This window comes from Sciurus vulgaris (assembly GCF_902686455.1).
Source record: "Sciurus vulgaris genome assembly, chromosome: 3".
In the NCBI taxonomy this organism is placed as follows: domain Eukaryota; kingdom Metazoa; phylum Chordata; class Mammalia; order Rodentia; family Sciuridae; genus Sciurus; species Sciurus vulgaris.
Window position 1 is genome coordinate 63,857,069 of NC_136463.1, and position 20,348 is coordinate 63,877,416.

Genomic DNA, 20,348 nt, shown 5'->3' on the forward strand with positions numbered 1-20,348 from the left:
CCCTGTTTCAAAATTAAAAGGGCAGGTTAGTGGTAGAGTGCCCCTGGGTTCAATCCTCAGTACCACAGAAAGCTGTTACATGAGAATGAAAATGTAATTTGCATCTTTTTGGTTGTAAAGTTGATTATTTCCTAGTCTCTGGTGGTATTTTTCTGTGCTGTTTCCCAACACATGTGTTATTGGGTCTACCTAATAAATAATAGTAAAAGTGGTGTTTGGATATTATAGAAATAGTGAAAATGTTAGTAGATTAAATAGGATCTCCTCAGAGGAACTTCCTATACCTTCCATTATTTTATTTTCATCTGTTGTTTCATACTCTTCTTAACGTACTCTCGGATATATGTCATAATATTTTACTAATTTTAATTGAGTAGAACTTGTGATTATTTTATTTGAGGGTTTTTTTTTTTCCCCATTTTGAATTACAGTTTTGAGTAATGTAAAATGCTGTGTGTCTTTGCATTCCATAGAGCTTTCCAGTGATTTGGAAGCATATTGACATGAGTGCATAGTCAACTTTTTAAAGTGATGACATAAAAACCTTTGAGCTCAACTTGTGCTTCAACAAGTTTAAGCAGCTGAATTCTAATAAAACTTGTCAAGTTTGGCAGGGATTTAGTGTTTAGAAAACCAATATGTCAATTTTACCCTCTGAAAATATTTTTTAACTAGCTTATTAACCTAATGGACTCTCATTAGAGTGCAGCTGTTAACAATTAGTTATTCCATAGGGGTCATACTGAATGTCTTTAATAGTTAACTGATAATACTTGCACTTAATATTGTCCAAATTGGATTTTTAAAAATATGATTTATGGTGCAGAACTGATACCTCCAAGAATATTTGTCAGGATGTTAGAGTTGTGTGGTACTTTCTTTAGGGGGGAAAAAGTTTTCCTCTATCTCTGTGTCTAAATATTAACAGAGTAGTCACTTCATTCTCAAGGTATTTGGATCTTTTAGAACTCCATAAAGAAGACTGTTCATTGCCATTCGATTATCTGTTAATTATATTTATTGTCAAAATTTTGCCTGATAATTGCATTCATTTCTTGGAGGTTGTGTGAACCTAATGAGAATAAAAGCGACATATCACCTGGACATTGATGTCAACTTTCTGTATAAATGACCTGAGTTCAGGATGTCAAAAGTATTCATTCAAAGACTGCTGCGGTTGTGTTAAACATTTTCTTTTGACTATCCTTTTTAAGTAAGTTACTTACAATTTAGTATCTTGGAATTTTTTTTTTTTTTTTTTTGCCCCCACCCCTTACAATATAAACAGTTTATATTGTTTGGGTTGTTTCAAGTTGTTGCTTTTTTTTTAAAATAATATTTTTAGTTGTAGATGGACACAATACCTTTATGTTATTTATTTTTATGTGGTGCTGAGAATTGAACCTTGTGCATCACAGGCTAGGCAAATGCTCTGCCACTGAGCCTCAGTACTCAAGTTGTTTTGATTAAAATTAATTGTATACATGGGGCTGGAGTTGTGGCTCAGTGGTATAGTACTTGCCTGGCATATGTGAGGCCTTGGGTTCGATACTCAGCACCACATATAAACAAACAAAATGAAAGATTCATTGACAACTAAAAAATATTAAAAAAAAATCTGTATACAGCTGGGTGCAGTGGTGCATGCCGGTAATCCTCGTGGTTCCCAGTGGTTTGGGAGGCTGAGACAGGAGGCTCAAAATTCAAAGCCAGCCTCAGCAATGGCAAGGTGCTGAGCAACCTAGACCCTGTCTGAGTAAAATACAGAATAGGGGTGGGGATGTGGCTCAGTGGTCGAAGTGCCCCTGAGTTCAATCCCTGGCACCCCCCTCCCCGCCCCACCCAAATATACAAAATTTGGTTTGCATTAATTATTCATAGTTCATATCTGTCTCCTTTTAAATGATATCTGATTTGCCAGTCTTTTTATCTTTTTCTTTTTCTTTTTTGTGGTACTGGCTATTGAACCCAGGTTTTTGTGCATGCTAAGCAAGTGCTCTAGCACTGAGCTACATGCCCAAACCCTTTTTTTAATTTGTTTTTTTTTTTTTTTGAGACAGGGTCTCTTATTGCTCAGGCTGCCCTCCAAGTTGAGATTTTCTTGCCTCAGCCTCTTGGGTAGCTGGGATTACAAATAACTACCACTATGCCCACCTGACAGACCAATTAAATTATGGTTTAATTGGTTTTTGAGGGGGGATATATGGCAACTTTTGAATGTCCCCAATTTCCCAGCCTCTTTTACTTAATTGACAGGGTCATGTGAGCTGCTTGGCCAGTAAAATATGAGCAGAAACTATGCAGAAGTGATTGAAACAAGATTATTCTGTGTTCTTTCGCTTTTTTGACCAGAGTGTCCTCAAGTAGCAGATGGTGCAGCTATAACTACAAAACGGTGGACTCTTTTAAACATGTTAAGTGAGAAATAAACCTTAGTTGTGTTTAAAATTTCAGTGGTCTAAAATCCAGTTCCTTTATTCTTTTGGAATATAGAATTGTTATTTGCAAATTAGAATTGTCAGTTTCTCAAACACCTGCCTCCACCAGTAGGGATTAAACCAGAGCCTTGCACATGCTGGACATATGCTTTACCACTGGGACACATCCCCAACCTGAACCATCAGTTCTTTAGAAATGTTTAAAACATGTTTACTGTCTCTTCTGTACTGTCAATTTTGAGATCCCAAGTAGAATACATCCAGGCTTCTTTGCCTTCTAAAATCTTTGGGGAGGCAAAGCTGTTCTAAAATTACGTGCCAGTTTCTCTAAGAATAAATAAAGTTATTTGGCTGGTACATTAAATATGTACATGCTTTGTAAAGGACATTTGTATTTCATGACTTGACTCTTAAGTGAATCACAAACTCCCCTGGTGCAGCCTAATTCTCTGGTGGAGTTCCTTTGTGTCCCTTTCTAAACCACTTATTTTCAAACTTAAGATTTTTTAAGGAAGACATTGATTTTTGAGTTCATGGAGTTCTTTGTTCAGCTCAGCTCTTTTATCTTTGGTGTTTTAATATTCCTTTGGTCTTCAATATAGGCATTCCTACCATTGTTCTTAGCACTGATCTCCCCCCCCCCCCATTTGGGATCTCCCCCACCCCCATTATAGATCAGATTTCTTTATCTGTTGTGCCTTTTTTCCCAGAAACATTTTTCTACATTGTAAAAAGTCTTTCCTCTTCATCCAGTGATCCTAGCTCTTCATCCAGTGATCCTAGCTCTGTTTTAACAGGTTTTCTCTGATAAGTATAATCTTGAAACATTACTAAAATGAAGACTGTTGATATTTCTTCTACCCCCAGACCTTTCATTTCCATCAAAGGACCAAATCCTAAATTATGCAGCAACTGGGACAATTCATCAAGGTATTTTATCTTCCTCTTCCTGTTCTTTTCTACTAAAGAGCACCTTTCTCTTGTGGAAATTTTTCTTTTAATACATATTTTGAGGCTTATTTTGTGAAGCGTCTAAAAAGTAACCATTGGGATATAAGGGAAAGCTCAGTGTGAGGGGATGACAATGACATTTTATTAAAAATGAAGGTCTTAACACCGACATTTCTATTTTTTTTAAAAAAAAGTTTTTCATGCATCTATATAGGGTAATAATGTCTGTCTCAGTCTACCGTCCTGACATTTTGATTTCAGCAGTGGATTTACTTTGTTCTTTGTAGAGCTTCTGTTAATTGAGTTACTCTTAAATTATTTTTTTCCTCAGGGATATACTCCTTTCTTTGCTATCCAATCACGTGCATGTGAAATACTAGATTTAAAAATAACAGTTTCAAATAGCTATAAACCTTTGTGGTCTAAGGAGATTTTTATACCCAGGTGTGTGTGTTTTTTTTTTTTTTTTTTTTTTTTTTAATATATATTATTAGTTGCTGATGGACCTTTATTTAATTTACTTATTTATATGTGGTACTGAGAATCAAACCCAGTGCTCGCACGTGCTAGGCAAGTGAGTTGCTTAGGGCCTCACTAAATTGCTGAGGCTGTCTTTGAACTTGCAGTCTTCCTGTTTTAGCCTCCAGAGCCACTGGGATTATAGGCGTGTGCCAACTGGGCCCAGCAAGGCAGTGTCTGAGGATTTCCCTTTTCTCCCCTTGATGTGTGTACTTTACATGTTCTTGGGCTGAAGACTTTCTTGTTCTATGAGCACTGTGTTGGTCAGCTTTTTGTTGTTATGACCAAAATACCTGGCAAGAACATCTTAAAGGAATAAAAGTTTAATTTGGCTCAGTGTTTGAAATTCAGTCTCTGATTGGTCTACTCCATTGCTCTGGGCCCAAGGTGAGGCAGAACATAATGGCAGAGGGTGTGGTGAAGGGGCTCTGCTTCAATTATGGTGTCCAGGAAGCAGAGGGAGGGGTCGCAGGGAAGTTGAACCCTTCCGGGGCATGCCCCCAGTGACCAACCTCTTGCCATGCTGCACCTGCCTACAGTTCCCACCCAGTAAGTCCATTCAAACTAGGATAGACTGATAAAGCTGGAGCTTCCATACTTTATCACTTTATTCTGAATGTTCCTGTAGTAACCCAGGAGGTTTTGGGGGGGCATCTCTTATCCAAACCATAACAAGTACTTTGCTTAGAAAGTAGCGTGGCAGTTAGGATCCCAGGCGCTTAAGTTAAATTATCTGGGTTTGAATTTTGGTTTTGCTGTTTTGTGACTTAAGGCAAATTACCCTTGGCTTCAGTTTATTTTAAATTAGGATTTGTAGTCCTAGTGGTTGATAGAGGGTTTTTCCACATTGGGAGAAGATGGCTTATGACCTGAAGGTGGCTTTGGTATGAGGTATATTAATCCTGTAAACCAGTACAAAGGCTCCTGGTGTTTTCCATGATTGCTTCTGCACAGTTTGCTTCCATCCTGACCCTGAATCTTATTAGAAACTGTCAAATTGAGCTTTTTGATCACTTGTCAGGCTGATGCCCCATTTTTGATTTCTTTGTTTTTGTGGTACTGGGAATTGAACCCAGGGCCTCCTGCGTGCTAGGTAAGTACTCTGCTACTGGGCTACACTCCCAGCCCTTTTTATTTTTAAGTTTTGAGTCTTGCTAAATTGCCCAGACTGTTGAGGAGATTCTGTTCCTCCTTCCTTGGCTTCTCAAGTAGCTGGGATTATATGTGTGCGATAATTGTGCCTGACCTGTTATTGGCTTTTTTTTTTTTTTTTTTTTTTTACTGCCTTTAGAGGATTAAAAAAACTGGGTAGAGACTTGTTTTACCACCTGGCAGGGACAATCTGGGAAAATCATGTTTTATTGGGATATTGATGTAGAGTAATAGGGGCATGAGAGTAAGCTTTTTGGAGATAAGGATCTAGAGCGTTAATTTCTAGGTTGAAAAAAATGTATTATAAACAGGAATAAATCCGCCCCCCCAAGTACTGGGAATTGAACCCAGTGGCTTGAATGTGCTAGGCAATTACTTTATCACTTAGCTTACATTCTCAGTTCCCAAAACATGTTTTAATATATTAAATATTCGTGTCTCTGGCTCTGGTAGTCATGCAACCAGTGTTTTTTTTTTTTTTTTTTTTCTTCTTTTGTTTGGTACTGGGAATTGAACCCAGGGCCTTATGCATGCTAAGCACATACTTTACCACTGAGCTTTACTCTCAACCATTCATATGTGTGTGTGTGTGTGTTTAGTTGTAGGTGGACACAGTACCTTTATTTTTATGTGTGCTGAGAATTGAATCCAGTGCCTTATTCTTGCGAGGCAAGTGCGCCACCACTGAGCTACAGTCTCAGCTCCACATCTGTTCTTATTGGAACAAATAATGGAATCTCCATACACATGAATTCAGACCCAAATGTAATTAAATCAATACACAACTTGGGTTAGATTGGGAAATACTCTACTGATGGGATCTTGAACAAGTTTAAGCACATTTTTTAGTTTCCTCATATAAATGGAGATAGAACTGTTACTTGTTCCAAAAGTCTGTTGTTGATTGAATGTATTAATAGAAGTTTGGAGCATTTGGAGCAATACCTAGCATGGGGTATTTTTTTTTTGTGAATGGGTTTGGTGTTTGTTGCTGCCTGACTCTAATGACTGTAATGTGGATTTGTCCATCTCTCTTGTTTTTCTTTCTTGTGGTTGCAGGAGATTTAACACAGGGCAGATTTATCACTTGAGTCACAGTCGAGCCCTTTTTATTTTGAGACAGGATCTCACTAATTTGCTTAGGGCCTCACTGAGTTGCTGAGGCTCTCCTTGAATTTGTGATCCTCCTGCCTCAGCCTCTCTAGTTGCTGGGATTACAGTTATGGGTCACTGTGCAGCTGTAATACAGGTTTTGATGACATGATTCTAGAGTTTGGGATGAATTAGAGCTTTCCTATAAGGTTTTGGGGTATGTTATGGTTAGGATTTATTTTGCTGGTGTTAAAAGGATAAGAATAACACTTATCCTGAGTGCTTCATTATAGTCATAGTTTGTACAAATTGTCACAGTACCGGTTGTAGAAATTTAGGATGGATTAAGAAGCTTCTGATTCATGCTAATGCTGTTAGTACACTACCTAAAGGAATGGAGAAATTCCCAAACATGGGGGTGCTAAGAAAAGTTTGTTAGGGTTGTGGCTCAGTGGTAGAGCGCTTGCCTAGCATGTGTAAGAACTGGATTTGATTCTCAGCACTACATATAAATAAATGAATAAAAAATAAAGGTCTGTCAACATGTTAAATGTTAAAAAAGAAAAAAGTTTGTTAGGATCTTAATTCTTGGTGGGTATTGTGTTACATCTGTGATCCCACTTCCTCAAGAAGCTAAGGCAGGAGGATGGCGAGTTCAAGGTGAAGTCAGTCTTGGCAATTTAGTGAGACCTTGTTTCTAAAAAATAAAACAAGGGCTGGGAATGTAACTCAGTGGTAAAGTGCTCCTGTGTTCAGTCTCCAATACCAAACCAAAAAACTGAATAAATTTGCTGAGGCTGCCTCAGTCTCTCATTGGGATTATAGGTATGTGCCACTGTACCTGTAACACAAATTAAGTAATTTATTAGGCAAAATATCTAAATTATTATTTTTCCAAAAGAGGATACACAGATGACTAATAAGCACATGCAAATGCTTAAAACTGATTGCTATCAAAATCAAAACAACGAGGGTATGTAGGTCAGTGGTTGATTTTGTGCCTAGCTTGGTTGAGGCTCTGGTTCAAATCCTCCCCCCCCCAAAAAAAAAAACAACAACAACAACAAAACCTAAAATGCACAGTGAGATACCACTTCACACACAATATGATGATTGTTTTAAAAGGGGTAGGGGCACAGTTGTGGATGAGGATGTGTGGAGAGTTTAGAATCTGCCTACATTGCTTCGTAGAAATATAAAAATGTCACAGCTCCTGTAGAAAACAATTTGGTGTATTCTTCCACAAAAAGTCAGTAACTCTAGGACTCTAAAGTTACACTTTTAGGTATGTACTCAAGACAACTGAAGTCATATATCCATATGAAAAGCTTTACATGGGTGTTCATTGCAACATTATTCATAATAGCAAAACGGAAAGGTTTCATTACCTGGTGAATGGAGAAGTAAAATGTAGTATATTTATACAGTTAAGTGAAGTGTTAATACAATATGGATGAGTCTTGAAAATATGCAAGGTGAAAGAAGCCAGTCACCAAGTGCCATATGTACTGTTCCAGGTTATACAGATATGTAGAAACACAGTAGATTGACTTTTTTTCTGTAGTTGGGTTTGGGGGTAAATGGTAAGTGACTGGATTGGTTTGGGGTTTTTTCTTTTAGAAATGAGGTGATGGGGGGCTGGGGATATAGTTCAGTTGTTAGAGTGCTTGCCTTGCAAGCACAAGGCCTTGGGTTCAAACCCTAGCACTGCAAAAAAAAAAAAAAGTGATGGTTGTAGAATTATGTGAATATACTAAAAACCATTGAATTGTGCACTGTAAATGTGTAAGTGGTTATAGTGTTTTATCTCAGTAAAGCTGTTATTTAATGAAGGGATAATTGCTGCTGCTTTAGTTTTACCACATAGTACTCTTCGCATTGTTTTGTCAGTGTCTAATAAAGGTAATTATATAGTTGAATCTAGAATAGTAGATTTATCACTGTTTTAAAATATATTTTCCCTTGTATTATGAAATACTAAATGTTCATTGTTGGGAATAGGGACTTAGTGGTAGATGATTTGCTCAGTGTGCATAAGGCCTTGGGTTCCATCCTCAGCACCACCAAAAAAATGCTGAAAATTTGTAATGCATAACAAGGTAAAAAATAGATTTAGATTAATCATTTGGAATAGTATCCAGAAATATATTACTGGTAAAATTTTTGTTTTTTTAACTACTTGTGTTTAGTTTTTTTTTTTTTTTTCATACATAATGCATAGCCCTATAATAAAAAGAATAAATAATGATACTTTTGGTGTTACTTTATTAATACTTTGAACTAGTTTGGAAAATTGAATTACTGGTCTGTTGAGGTATGTTTAACTGGTTGGTTTTTGAAAATAAACTAGAATAGAAATAAACTTACTCCATTGCCTCCAAATTTAGTCTTTGTGCTGGGCATGATGGTTCACACCTGTAATCCCAGCAGTTTGAAAGGCTGAGGCAGGAGGATTGCAAGTTCCAGACCAGCTTCAGCAACTTAGGTCCTGTCTCAAAATTTTAAGAGGGCTGGGGATGTAGTTCAGAGGTGAAGCACCCTTGGGTTAAATTACCAGTACCAAATATAAATAAAAAATAATTTTATACTGATGGAATCATAGTTTTTTTTTTCACTTAACATGTTTTTGATATTTAACCATGCTGCTTGCACAGGTAATTCTTTTTCATTTTTTAATAATCTGTAATATAGGTTTGTTCTGCAGTTTATTCATTTCACCTTTTGATGGAATTGAGTTATTTTCACTGTTATGAATCATGTTGCTGTGAACATAATGCAAAAGTCTTTGAAGATAATGTTTTCTTTTGGATAATACTTAGAACTGGGACTTAGTCACATAATGGTTATTTTTTTAAAAAAACAAACTGCTGGACTATGTTCTAAAGAACTTTATAGCATCTTAATACTTCTATTTTCTAGTATTTATGAAGGAATGATTTTTTTTTTTTTTTGGTACCAGGGATTGAACCCAGAGACACTTAACCACTGAGCCACATCCCCAGCCCTTTTTTGTATTTTATTTAGAGACAGGGTCTCACTGAGTTGCTTAGGGTCTCACTAAATTTCTGAGGCTGACTTTGAACTTGCAGTCCTCCTGTCTCAGCTTCCCCAGCAGCTGGGATTACAGGCATGTCCCATCACGCCCGGCCAAAGGGATGATATTGTGTGTGTGTGTGTGTGTGTGTGTGTGTGTGTGTGTGTGTGTGTGTGTTGCTGGGGATTGAACCCAGGACCTTGTGCTTGCCAGGCAAGCACTCTTAACAGCTGAGCTATATCTCCAGCCCCAAAGGGATGATTTTTGAAGCATTTTCCTGGGGTTGTACATTTGGAAGACTTCCTTAATTTACCACACCCTTGCAGTAAAGGTGCTGTCTGTATTATACCTACTTGTTAAGGTACACTTGTTAAAAAGCAGATTCTTAGGTCTCATCACCAAAGATTCTGAAGATTTAAATATGTAGAGCCATTTGTTAATACATTTATTTGATATTATCGAATTTTTTTTGGTTTGTTTCTTTCTCATGTTGTATTTTTTTGTGTATTGGGATTGTTTGTGCCCTTTTCTTTGCTTGCCACCTAGTGGTAACAGAGAGTAACCATCAAATTTTTACCAATGAATGAATTCTTAGCTAGACTAGTGCTCTTCTAAAAGGAGGGTTAAAAATATTGTAAGTTTGCAGGGTGCCATGGAACATGACTGTAATACCAGTGACTCAGGAGGCTGAGGCAGGAGGATTGCAAGTTCGAGGCCAGCCTAAGCAATTTAGCAAGGCCCTGAGCAACTTACCCTGTTCCCTTTTAGAAAAAGAAAGAAAAAGAATTTTAAAAGGTTGGGGATATAGTTCCCAGAGTTAAATCCGCCCCCCCCCCCCATCAAAAGTTTACGCTTGTGACTATGTGCTCAGTATATTTTTGCTGTATGAATGAATCCCCCATCCTCCTGAGATTTTACTCTTTGGGAAATACAGTTTAATTTGTATTTACTTGTAAGGCAACATGTTTTGGAACCTGTAAAAAAATTTTTTTTTTTTTTTTTTTTTTAAGCGTGGGATACTGGGGATTTAACCTCCTAGCTTTACCTCTGAACCACATCCCCAGCCCTTTTTATTTTTAAGACAGGGTCTTGCTAAGTTGCTTGGTACATCAAACTTGGCGATCCTTCTGCCTCAGTCTTCAGTCATTGGGGTTTTAGGTGTGTACCACTTTGCTTGGGTAGAGCCTATAAATTTCTAATCTTTTTCTCAAACCGCCAGTTCAGTTACTTTGGAGAATGGATAGGTGTATATTCTTGGTGTTCTTATTTAATCTGAGAGAGATAGGTGTATATTCTTGGTGTTCTTATTTAATCTGAGAGAGATGCCTCCAAATCATAATGTAAATCATACTAGACATTGCACGAAGTTTTTCTAGTACCTTATAACTTATGATCTATATTCTTTTAATATTTTTCTTGTTGTAGATGGACATGATACATTTATTTTTTATATGCTGCTGAGGATTGAATCCAGTGCCTCACACACATGCTAGGCATGCACTCTACCACTGAGGCACAAATCCATCCCTCTTTTTTAAAATGTATATATTTTTAGTTGTCAGTGGACTTTTATTTTATTTATTTATTTATAGGTGGTCCTGAGAATCGAACCCAGTTCCTCACACACTCGAGTCAAGTACTCTACCACTGAGCTACAACCCCAGCCTGATCTGTGTTCTCTTGTTGGCTCTTATTTATGACTCATACTAGTTTTTTGTTATTTCCATAGCACTAGCACTTGAACCCAGGTGTGCTCTGCCACTAAGCTACGTCCTCAGTCTTTTTTGTTTTTATTTTTTTGAGACAGAATCTTGCTAAGTAGCCAAGACTTGCCTTGCGTTCGTGATCCTCTTGGCTCAGTCAATCTTGGTAGCTGGGGTTATAGGGGTGCTTTTCCTGGCCCTGCTGTCCCACTAATTTTGATGATTGTGAAGTTTTTTTTTTTTTTTTTTTTTTTTTTTTTTTTTTTTGTTAATCTGGAGGAGGTGCTGGTGATTGTTTCCAGGGCTCATGTGCTCTACTGTTGATCTATACCCATGCCCCCTATTTTTGTTAAATATTTTAGCTCTTGCATTCTGTTAATTTGACAGGTACATGGTGGTACTGTGAAAGGGGTATGTGTACAAAGCTTTTTAAGTTTGTATGAACTGATTTTGCTTTTCCCATTTAGAAATGGTGGAATCAATGAAGAAAGTAGCAGGGATGGATGTGGAGCTGACAGTTGAAGAAAGAAACCTCCTATCTGTTGCATATAAAAATGTGATTGGAGCTAGAAGAGCTTCCTGGAGAATAATCAGCAGCATTGAACAGAAAGAAGAAAACAAGGGAGGAGAAGACAAACTAAAAATGATTCGGGAATATCGGCAAATGGTGAGATTATTTTATTTGTCAAGGAAAATGATCATTATTTCTTAAATGTAGGAGTTGTTAGTTTGTAGAATTTTGGTACTTTCCTTTATTGAAAGTATTGTATTAGTCACCTTTCTTTTACTGTAACAACATACCTTAGGTAATTAAATTATAAAGAAAAATAGTTTATTTTGGCTTATAATTTTAAAAGCTTTCAGTCTATGATCAGGATACAGGTCCTCTGGTGGGTGTGTGGGATGGAAGTAGCAGAGAGTGCCTAACAGAGCAAAACCGCTTATGAGCTAGGAAACCAGCAGGAAGAGACCTTTGGGGGACATTTATCCAAACCATAGGAATGTATTATCTTACAGTTTATGTGTAGAAGGGATGGGGTTGGGTTTGTTACTACTTGAATGTGTCCTAATTTTTGCCTTTTATGTTTATAGTTTAAAAAAACAATTCTCCAAGGGAAAGGAGGCTTGTTTCTTTTGAGTGTCTGGCTTAAGTCTCAGGCTTACAGCTGTAAGTAATTTGGCCTTAGACATTGGCTATTCATGGCCTAGCACATATTGAATATTACTCATCTGAATTAGAAATTACAAGCTACAGAGTATTTCAGGACTACAAGCATGTGCCCTGTGTCTAGCTGTGTTTAGTTTTGATCCTAGCACAACTAGAGAACAAATTTGATTTTTGTTTTTATTGTAATAAGCATGAAACCATAATTTACTACATTTAGGGCAATTCTTTATGACTCTTGAGTGCCACACAATTTGAAACATTGTCACTCTCCTTATGGAGGCTTAGTCATTGAGTTTTTTTATTTTTTATTTTTTTAATATTTTTAGTTTTAGATGGACATATTTTATTCATATATTTTTATGTGATGCTGAGGATTGAACCCTGTGCCTCACATGTGCTAGGCAAGTGCTCTACCATTGAGCCACAACCCCAGCCCTATCACTGGTTTTTAAACAGTAGTAATTATTAGAGGGTTTGGATTAAGAATTGTTTGATGAATGTTATTTCAGATTATGTTTCTTTATACATGCAAATAAAGGGTGGGGCTTGGGGTATACTCAGTGGTAGAACTCTTGCTTAGTATGCGCTAGGTTCCTGGGTTCAGTACCCTCTGCCACCAAAATGAACAAATAACCCTGAAAAGGTAGGTGTTATCCCACTGTGTAGATGGCAAAAAACAGGTTCAAAGTAGTTAAGTCACATACTGAGGTAAAGAAGTAGAATGTAGTGAGTTAGGATTGGCATTACCATTACCCTCAAATGTGTTGAAACAATGAACATGGGTTGGCAATAGACAAGTTTGAACCAGAGGGCTGAAGAAATGAGAAAACATGGTGAAGAAAATGTTGTGAGCTGGTTGTGGGATTTTGTCTAATTAGTAAAGGGAAGCATGAAGCAAGCACAGTAACTGTTTGGGAGAAGATGAAATCAAAAGACTGGAGGTTTGCTGAGTCTAGAAATAGGATAACAAGAGTTAAAAAAAAAAAAAAAAAGAAAAAAGTAAAAAAAGGAAGTTATAGGCCAAGAGTTGGAATGTTAGAATTTAAGAGTAGGATAGAGTAGCACAGTTGAGGTTAAAACAAGTAAAGGTCATAGAGTAGAGATCAGTGAACTGAACTGTTTATGCTGGGCTTGTTGGTGCATACCTTTAATTCCATTGATTCCTGGAGGTTGAAATAGGAGGAATGCAAGTTCTAGGCCAACCTCATTAACTTAGACCCTATCTCAAAAAGGGCTGAGGATGTAGCTCAGTGGTATAGTACCCCTGGGTTCAATCCCCAAGCAAAAAAAAACAAAAACAAAACAAAAATCCAGCTGTGTTGTTGAATGGAACATGGTGCAGTATCAGTTATTGGAGATGTAAGCTGTATATACTTAATGAATGTGGGAAGGAGCCTGGAGATTTGCTTTGGAGTAATAAAACCAGTCATATCCAATAGGTGAGGATCTAGGAGTACTTAGAAATCTTTCTCCTAGGGCATTCTGTACTTGAAAAGCTACCAGGGAGGTAGTTTATTTAGAAGACAGCTAGATTTACTTAGCTGATAGGGACAAGACTATAGATGAGAAAGTGGGAGAATTCTTTACAATGCAAAGGAGATTGAACTGGAAAGATTCAACAGTATTACTGAGAATTAATAGAAAATTGATAGCAAGATGATCATGTGCATTTTGGGCATTATAAGCTGATAAGAGATGAGTGGCAATATTTACTTTGGTTTGCAGATTTTTGGTGTCATAACTGCTTGTGAATCACTTCCACTAAAGTGTTTGGTTCTTGGAATATAGTTAGGAATGTGAGTATTGGAGACAAACTAACTGGGTTTGAAATTTTGATTTTTGTCCCTTATACCCTGCCTAGGTTCATACCCTAGCTCTCCCTTTTTTGAGGGTGGTTGGGTGGGAATTAAATCCAGGGCTTGATGGACTAAGCAAATGACAGCCCACTTGATTTTTTTGTTGGTCTTTGTGATAAGTAAGACATCTTAACCTTTCTTTTCCTCTGTAAATGGAGGTAACAGTTCATGGTAGAAGTTAACTCATGTAAGTGCCCAGCACTTAAAAGCAATCAGTGTTTCATTATTACTCACTAGCAATTCTGTTGTTGAACTGAGAGGTGGTGCATGTGTGTGTGTGTGTGTGTCTGTGTGTGTCTGTGTCTGTGTCTGTGTCTGTGTCTGTCTGTCTGTCTAAGACGTCTGTGTGTGCACATGCGTGTGAGTGCCTGCCTTTGTGCAAACCCTTAAGGAATAGCATTCAGAGAGGAAAAGATACTTTAACAATCTGGAGAGAACCTTTCTGTACTTTTGTGTCCAGAAGGGAGAAGGAAGTTTAGAGGGGATGTGTGTTCTATTTTATACTAGACTCTCCTTTCTTAAAACCAGAGGTAGGTGGTCAAATGTGAAATACATTCTAGACTTAATCTGATTTTTCCCCCCCTCCCACGCTTCCAGGTTGAGACCGAGCTAAAGTTAATCTGTTGTGACATTCTGGATGTACTGGACAAACACCTCATTCCAGCAGCTAACACTGGCGAGTCCAAGGTTTTCTATTATAAAATGTAGGTTCCATACTAGAAGGGAAAATGTAAGATTAAAAGTTTGCATTAGAATCATGACATTCTTCTATATAGGTTTTCAGTTTTTATTTAAGAATAGTTATTTAATGTTGGAAGATTATATGGGGGGAGTGATTCTTAAAATGTTATAGCTTGATTTTCAATTGCAATTCTTCTAGTAGAGAATTGTTGCATTTTAAGATGATCAGATCAGTCTTATAAAAAATGTATTGGCTTTTGCTTTAACTATTTACCTTCTTTTGCTTTTGTGGATTTCATCCCCCAGCTACAGCTATACACTTCATGATCTGCGCGCCCCCCCCCCCCCCCCCCCCCCAGTACTGGAATCAAACTGGGGTCAGGGGGATCTCCCACACAAATCAAGTGCTCTAGCACTGAGCTATATCCCCAGTCCTTATTTTATTTAAGACAGAGTCTAAGTTGATTAGGCTGGCTTCAAACCTACTGTCCTCCTCCTTCGGCCTCCTGTATAGCTGGGATTATATGTGTGGGGTACCATGCCCAGCTCACAGTGCAGTCTTAACCATAGTGTAGAAATTTTATTTTGAAGGCTGGGAATGTCAGTAGTAGATCACTGGCGAAAAAAGAAGCATTTATTTCATGACTAATAAATGTGTCATAAACCCGGTGATTTTTTAAAAAAATGTTTTATTTATGTCAGTTAATTTCTGTGGGAATTTGCTTATATTTATTAAAATGAACTCTCTAAGGAGAAAAAGAAAAGCTAGATTAACCAATTATTTTTTAGTTTTATTTTTGTTCATTTCGTGGTTCCGGTGATCGTACCTAGGACCTCGTGTCAGTCAAGAGCTCTCTGCCACCGAGACAAATTCACAGCCCCTCGTTCCTGGTTTTTTTTTTTTTTTTTGGGGGGTGGGGGGTGCTGGGGATTGAACCCAGGGCCTTATGCTTACAAGGCAAGCACTCTACTGACTGAGCTATCTCCCCAGCCCCCTTGTTCCTGGGTTTTAAAAAATTATTTAGTGTATCTTTGGGCTGGGGTTGTGGCTCAGTGGTAGAGTGGTAGCATGTGGTGAGGCACTGGGTTCGATCCTCCGCACCACGTAATAAACAAACAAATAAATGTATAATGTCCATTGACAATTTTAAAATATTTGTAGAAAGTTTTTGTTGTTAGATGTATTTTTTGCTGTATATTTTATTTTACATGTTATAGAAAACTTGAAGTTATTCTATTTAAAATGCATTGTTACCTAATTTTGGTTTTGTTTTGTTGTAGGAAAGGGGACTACCACAGGTATCTGGCTGAATTTGCCACAGGAAATGACAGGAAGGAGGCTGCAGAGAACAGCCTAGTGGCTTATAAAGCTGCTAGTGATATTGCAATGACAGAACTTCCACCAACGCACCCCATTCGTTTAGGTCTTGCTCTCAATTTTTCCGTATTCTACTATGAAATTCTTAATTCCCCTGACCGTGCCTGCAGGTAAGTCATGGAGAAGAACAGAAGTTCTCAATATGAAGTGAAAAGGTTCTGAAGGAAGAGATAGTTACTTGTTTGGTTCATTGGGTCTACCTTTGTAGACTCAGTCACAAAGAATTCCTTTGGCCCTTGCTGAAACTGTTGGGATGACATACAGACCCACAGCAGTTATGATCATTATGTTGATGGGGTCATTTTCCATGGTAAATTTGAAAGATTCTAACATCATTTTAATTTTTGGAATATTAACCTTTAGTCTTTATAGGCATGTATTTAATAGTTTATTTTCTGAGGTTGGGGATGTAGGTCAGTGGTAAGGCACTTGTCAAGCAGGCATATAAAGCCTGGAGTTTGATTCCAGGTGAATATATCACTAGTATTTTTTGTCTTAATAAAAACAATTGTGGGCTGGGGATATAGCTCAGTTGGTAGAGTGCTTGCCTTACAAGCACAAGGCCCTGGGTTCAATCCCCAGCACTGCAAAAACAACAACAACAACAACAATTTTCAGTGTCATTGATGTAAACTATTCTCTCATTTTTAATTTAGGTTGTTTCCAGTTTTTGATATTATAGATACAGATTTTAAAGGGCTTTCTTCATGTATATAGCTTTCCTACTTTTCAAAAATTGTAAAGTACACATCAAATGAGTTTTTATCATGTGTAGCCATTTTTAAGTGTACAATTCAGTGACATTAAGTATAGCTATGGTGTTGTGTAACTGACTCTCTGTTTCAAGACTTTTCATCATCACCCTACCCAAAATATAACTTAGGTGGTAACTCCCCAGTTTCTCCTCTTTCCCAGTTCCAGTTGCCCAGGCTTGCCTTGAACTTGGTGATCCTCCTGGTTCAGCCTCCCAAGTAGCAGGGATTATAGGTGTGCACTATAGCACCTATCTTATTTTAATTTCTGAATTTTCCTGTTCTAGGTACCTCCTATACATGGAATAATAATATTTGTTCTTTTCAGTATGGCTTATTTTACATAGCATATTTTCAAGATTCATTCATGTTATAGCATGTATCTCAACTAAAGTTCTCTTTCTATTTTCTTTTTTTCTCTCAGTGGTTTGAATCTAGGGCTTTGGGCATGCTAGAAATGCTCTGCCGCTGAGCTACATCCCCACCCTCCTAAAGTCCTTTTTTGTGGCTGAATGTTGTTCATTTTATGTAGATAACACATTTTTGGTTTATCTATCTTTTGATGACTCAGTTGTTTATTTTTTTTCTTTTTGACTTTTTAAATAATGTTATATCGCCTATGGCATACTAAGTATCTGTTTGAATCCCTGTTTTTAACCATACCTAGACGTAGACTTGATGGGCATGATAATTCTGTTTTAACTTTTTGAGGAGCCAAACTTTTCTACAGAGGCTGAATTGTTTTTAAATTCCCATCAGCAATATTTGAGAGATCTATTTTCTCCATGTTTTTACTAACATCTGTTATTTTCTTATTTTATTTTTTGGTATTGGGGATTTTTGACCCAGAAGCACTCTACTGTTGAGCTACATCCCTGGCCTTTTTCATTTTTTAATTTTGAGACAGGGTCTCACTAAGGTGTCCAGTCTGACTGTACCACTGAGCTGCATCCCCAGCCCTTTTTGTTTTGAGATAGGGTCATAGCCTATCTCAGCTTAGCCTTAGCTAAGTTGCTGAGGCTCACTTTGAACTCAGATCCTCTTGCCTCAGCCTCCCCAGTTGCTGGGATTATAGGCATGCGCCACTTGTCCAGCAAAAGTTTTCATTTTTTTAATAAAAGTTTCACAATAAGTATCATAGCAGCAAAAATGTATATTTTTTCTATTTTCAATGAAAGTATTTTAAAGAATAAAAAAAGGAGAGAGTAATTAAGTGGAACTTTTTGTATTGATTTGTGTGTGTCTGTTCTAGGAATTGAGCCCTGAGTCCCTCTCATGCTAGTCCAGAACTTTACTGCAAAGTTCATGGGTATTGTCTGAGACTTTAATTTGTCCTAAAACTTTATGAAGTAAGTGAACCATTGACTTGAACTGGAAAAAATATTTGTTGTTGGTGGTTTAGATTGGAATTTGGTGTTAATTCTGTTAGCCTATATAGGTTAGGTCTATATATTGTAGCCAATGCTAACATGCTTGCAGAAAGCATTTAGTAGTGCTCAAAATATCTTTATTCCAAATTTTTTAAATCATTTTTACCATTATTCAAGTGGAATAACTGAAGGATAAGATTGGTATCTCTATTTTTGGCCTGTGTAGTTAATTTTTATAATACATTTATTTAATCCTAGGTTGGCAAAAGCAGCTTTTGATGATGCAATTGCAGAACTGGATACACTGAGTGAAGAAAGCTATAAGGACTCTACACTTATCATGCAGTTGTTACGTGATAACCTGACACTATGGACTTCAGACATGCAGGGTGATGGTAAGTAGACTCTCTGTAATTATAAATGTATCTTCTTTGAGTTGCTGGATTTTACTCATTTTTTGAAATTTCCTCATTTTTTAAATATTAAAATACAATATAAATTCACAGTCTGTCTGCTACCAACTGTCAATTACTGCCTTACAGGAAATGATACCTAAGCACAGAGATGATAAAAGACATATTTGGAAAAGGGGGATTTTATGTTAATATTTAAAGATTTAAAAATTTTACCTTTAATTAAAATATTTTGTTAAACGTAGTTTACCTCTTTCATACTGTTTTTTTGAAGTTTGGGGACAACAGGGATGGGAGAGCAAGCAATTCATTTCATCTTCCCAGATTGAATTTGGGGGAGGTAGAGTTTAATTGTATTTAAACTAGATGGTATTGGTAGGTATTTTTGAGTTACCTTAGTTTGGAAATCTTTTATCTAAAAAGGGTCATATTTTCCTCCTGAAGTCTGTAGAGGAATGAAATGTTTTGTCCTCGAGTCTTTAAGGGGTCTCATGGAGTTTGTTTTCAGTTTTATGTAGTTACTAAGAGTGTTTACAAAATTTAATTGTGATTTGGGGGATGTATATAAATCTTTATTTTAAATGTAGAGGTCCAAATTTGTTATGTTTGTTTTATCTTTTTGAAAAATTGTGGTGTCATTGCTGGTTATTGAACTCACGTTCTTCAACTAAGCTATAGCCCCAGCCCCCAAGTCCATTTTATTCTGGAGCAGGTTATTGAAGGGGGCTGGAGAGAGGACAGTGTGATGTGACCATTATGAGATAGTTGTATGGTTGCTGGTTATGGTGGTAGAGGGTCAGAATAGAAAGTTTTTTGACAGTTTTGGCTGCAGTTTCTAAAGAGTGTTGTCCCAAGACAGATATATTGTGTTGTTAAAGGGAGGGGTATATCCTCTGTTGGTCAGATGCACATGCTGTAATGTCTGAAATATTACATATGTAATATGTAATATTACTTACATATTAGGGTATATATGTTGTCAGTTTGTTTACCCTGGAAAGATTGATTCAAATTTCTGACTTATTTTAGGTTATGGTACTAACATGAGAATGAGGTAATTCAGCTTCTAAAGCACACTAGCTTTATGAGAAGCATTCATGTGTTTGACTAGATCTGGATTAGTAAGATGTGAAATGTGACTGACACACTTCACAACAAATCCAGAGGAAGCCAGGGGTACTTTTCCAAACAAAACTCTTCAACCACTACTAGTCCTTTGAAATATAAAACCAGTTTACCATATCTGAACTACAGTGACTTCAGGTTCCTTCTAGCTTTAAAATTCTATTGTATTTTAATAATAACTATTAAAAAAGAATGGCCTGTCGCCTGCAGCTCAGTGAAGACTAGTATTTCTGTGCTTCTTTGAGGGAATAAAAAAGAAAGCATGTGGAAAGTTTGTTAAGCAGTAGTGATTGCTGCTTTTCCCTGAGTAAACTATACCCTTCCAAACTAGGGACATGCTTTTAAGGCTGAAAGTAACAAAAGTGTCCTGGGTTGAAATGCCTTTTTAAAGATATTTGATGCCAGATCTTACAGTAACTAAGTTGCTAGATTACACAATTTAAGTATAAATTGAATTTATATTCTCTAATGCACCTATATTGCTCATTATCACTGATAATTAAGAGTTGATTAATCAAGTAGACTATGTCATCATTCCATTTTTATACAGAACTAAAATCCTATTTTTGGTTATTGAGTATAGTATTATGAAATGGACTGTCTTAAAAATAGGAATGACTTCTTTAAATTACTTATATTTTCATGGTAGGAAAGATTTTTTGTACAAAGATTTCTTGTTACATTTTAGCATAGGTTTTTTTTTTTAGCCTGAAAGT

The 20,348-nt window shown here is 36.9% G+C and overlaps 1 protein-coding gene across 2 annotated transcripts in view; it reads left to right on the plus strand.

The window, feature by feature from the left end:
* YWHAE (tyrosine 3-monooxygenase/tryptophan 5-monooxygenase activation protein epsilon) overlaps positions 1-20,348 on the plus strand; it is a 34,376-nt gene that overhangs the window by 9,569 nt on the left and 4,459 nt on the right. For both annotated transcript variants that reach the window (XM_079130977.1, XM_079130976.1), the window contains exons 2-5: positions 11,357-11,556; positions 14,511-14,617; positions 15,876-16,082; positions 18,353-18,489. In XM_079130977.1, coding sequence (XP_078987103.1) covers positions 11,357-11,556; positions 14,511-14,617; positions 15,876-16,082; positions 18,353-18,489 — 651 coding nt within the window. The remainder of the gene's footprint in view (positions 1-11,356; positions 11,557-14,510; positions 14,618-15,875; positions 16,083-18,352; positions 18,490-20,348) is intronic.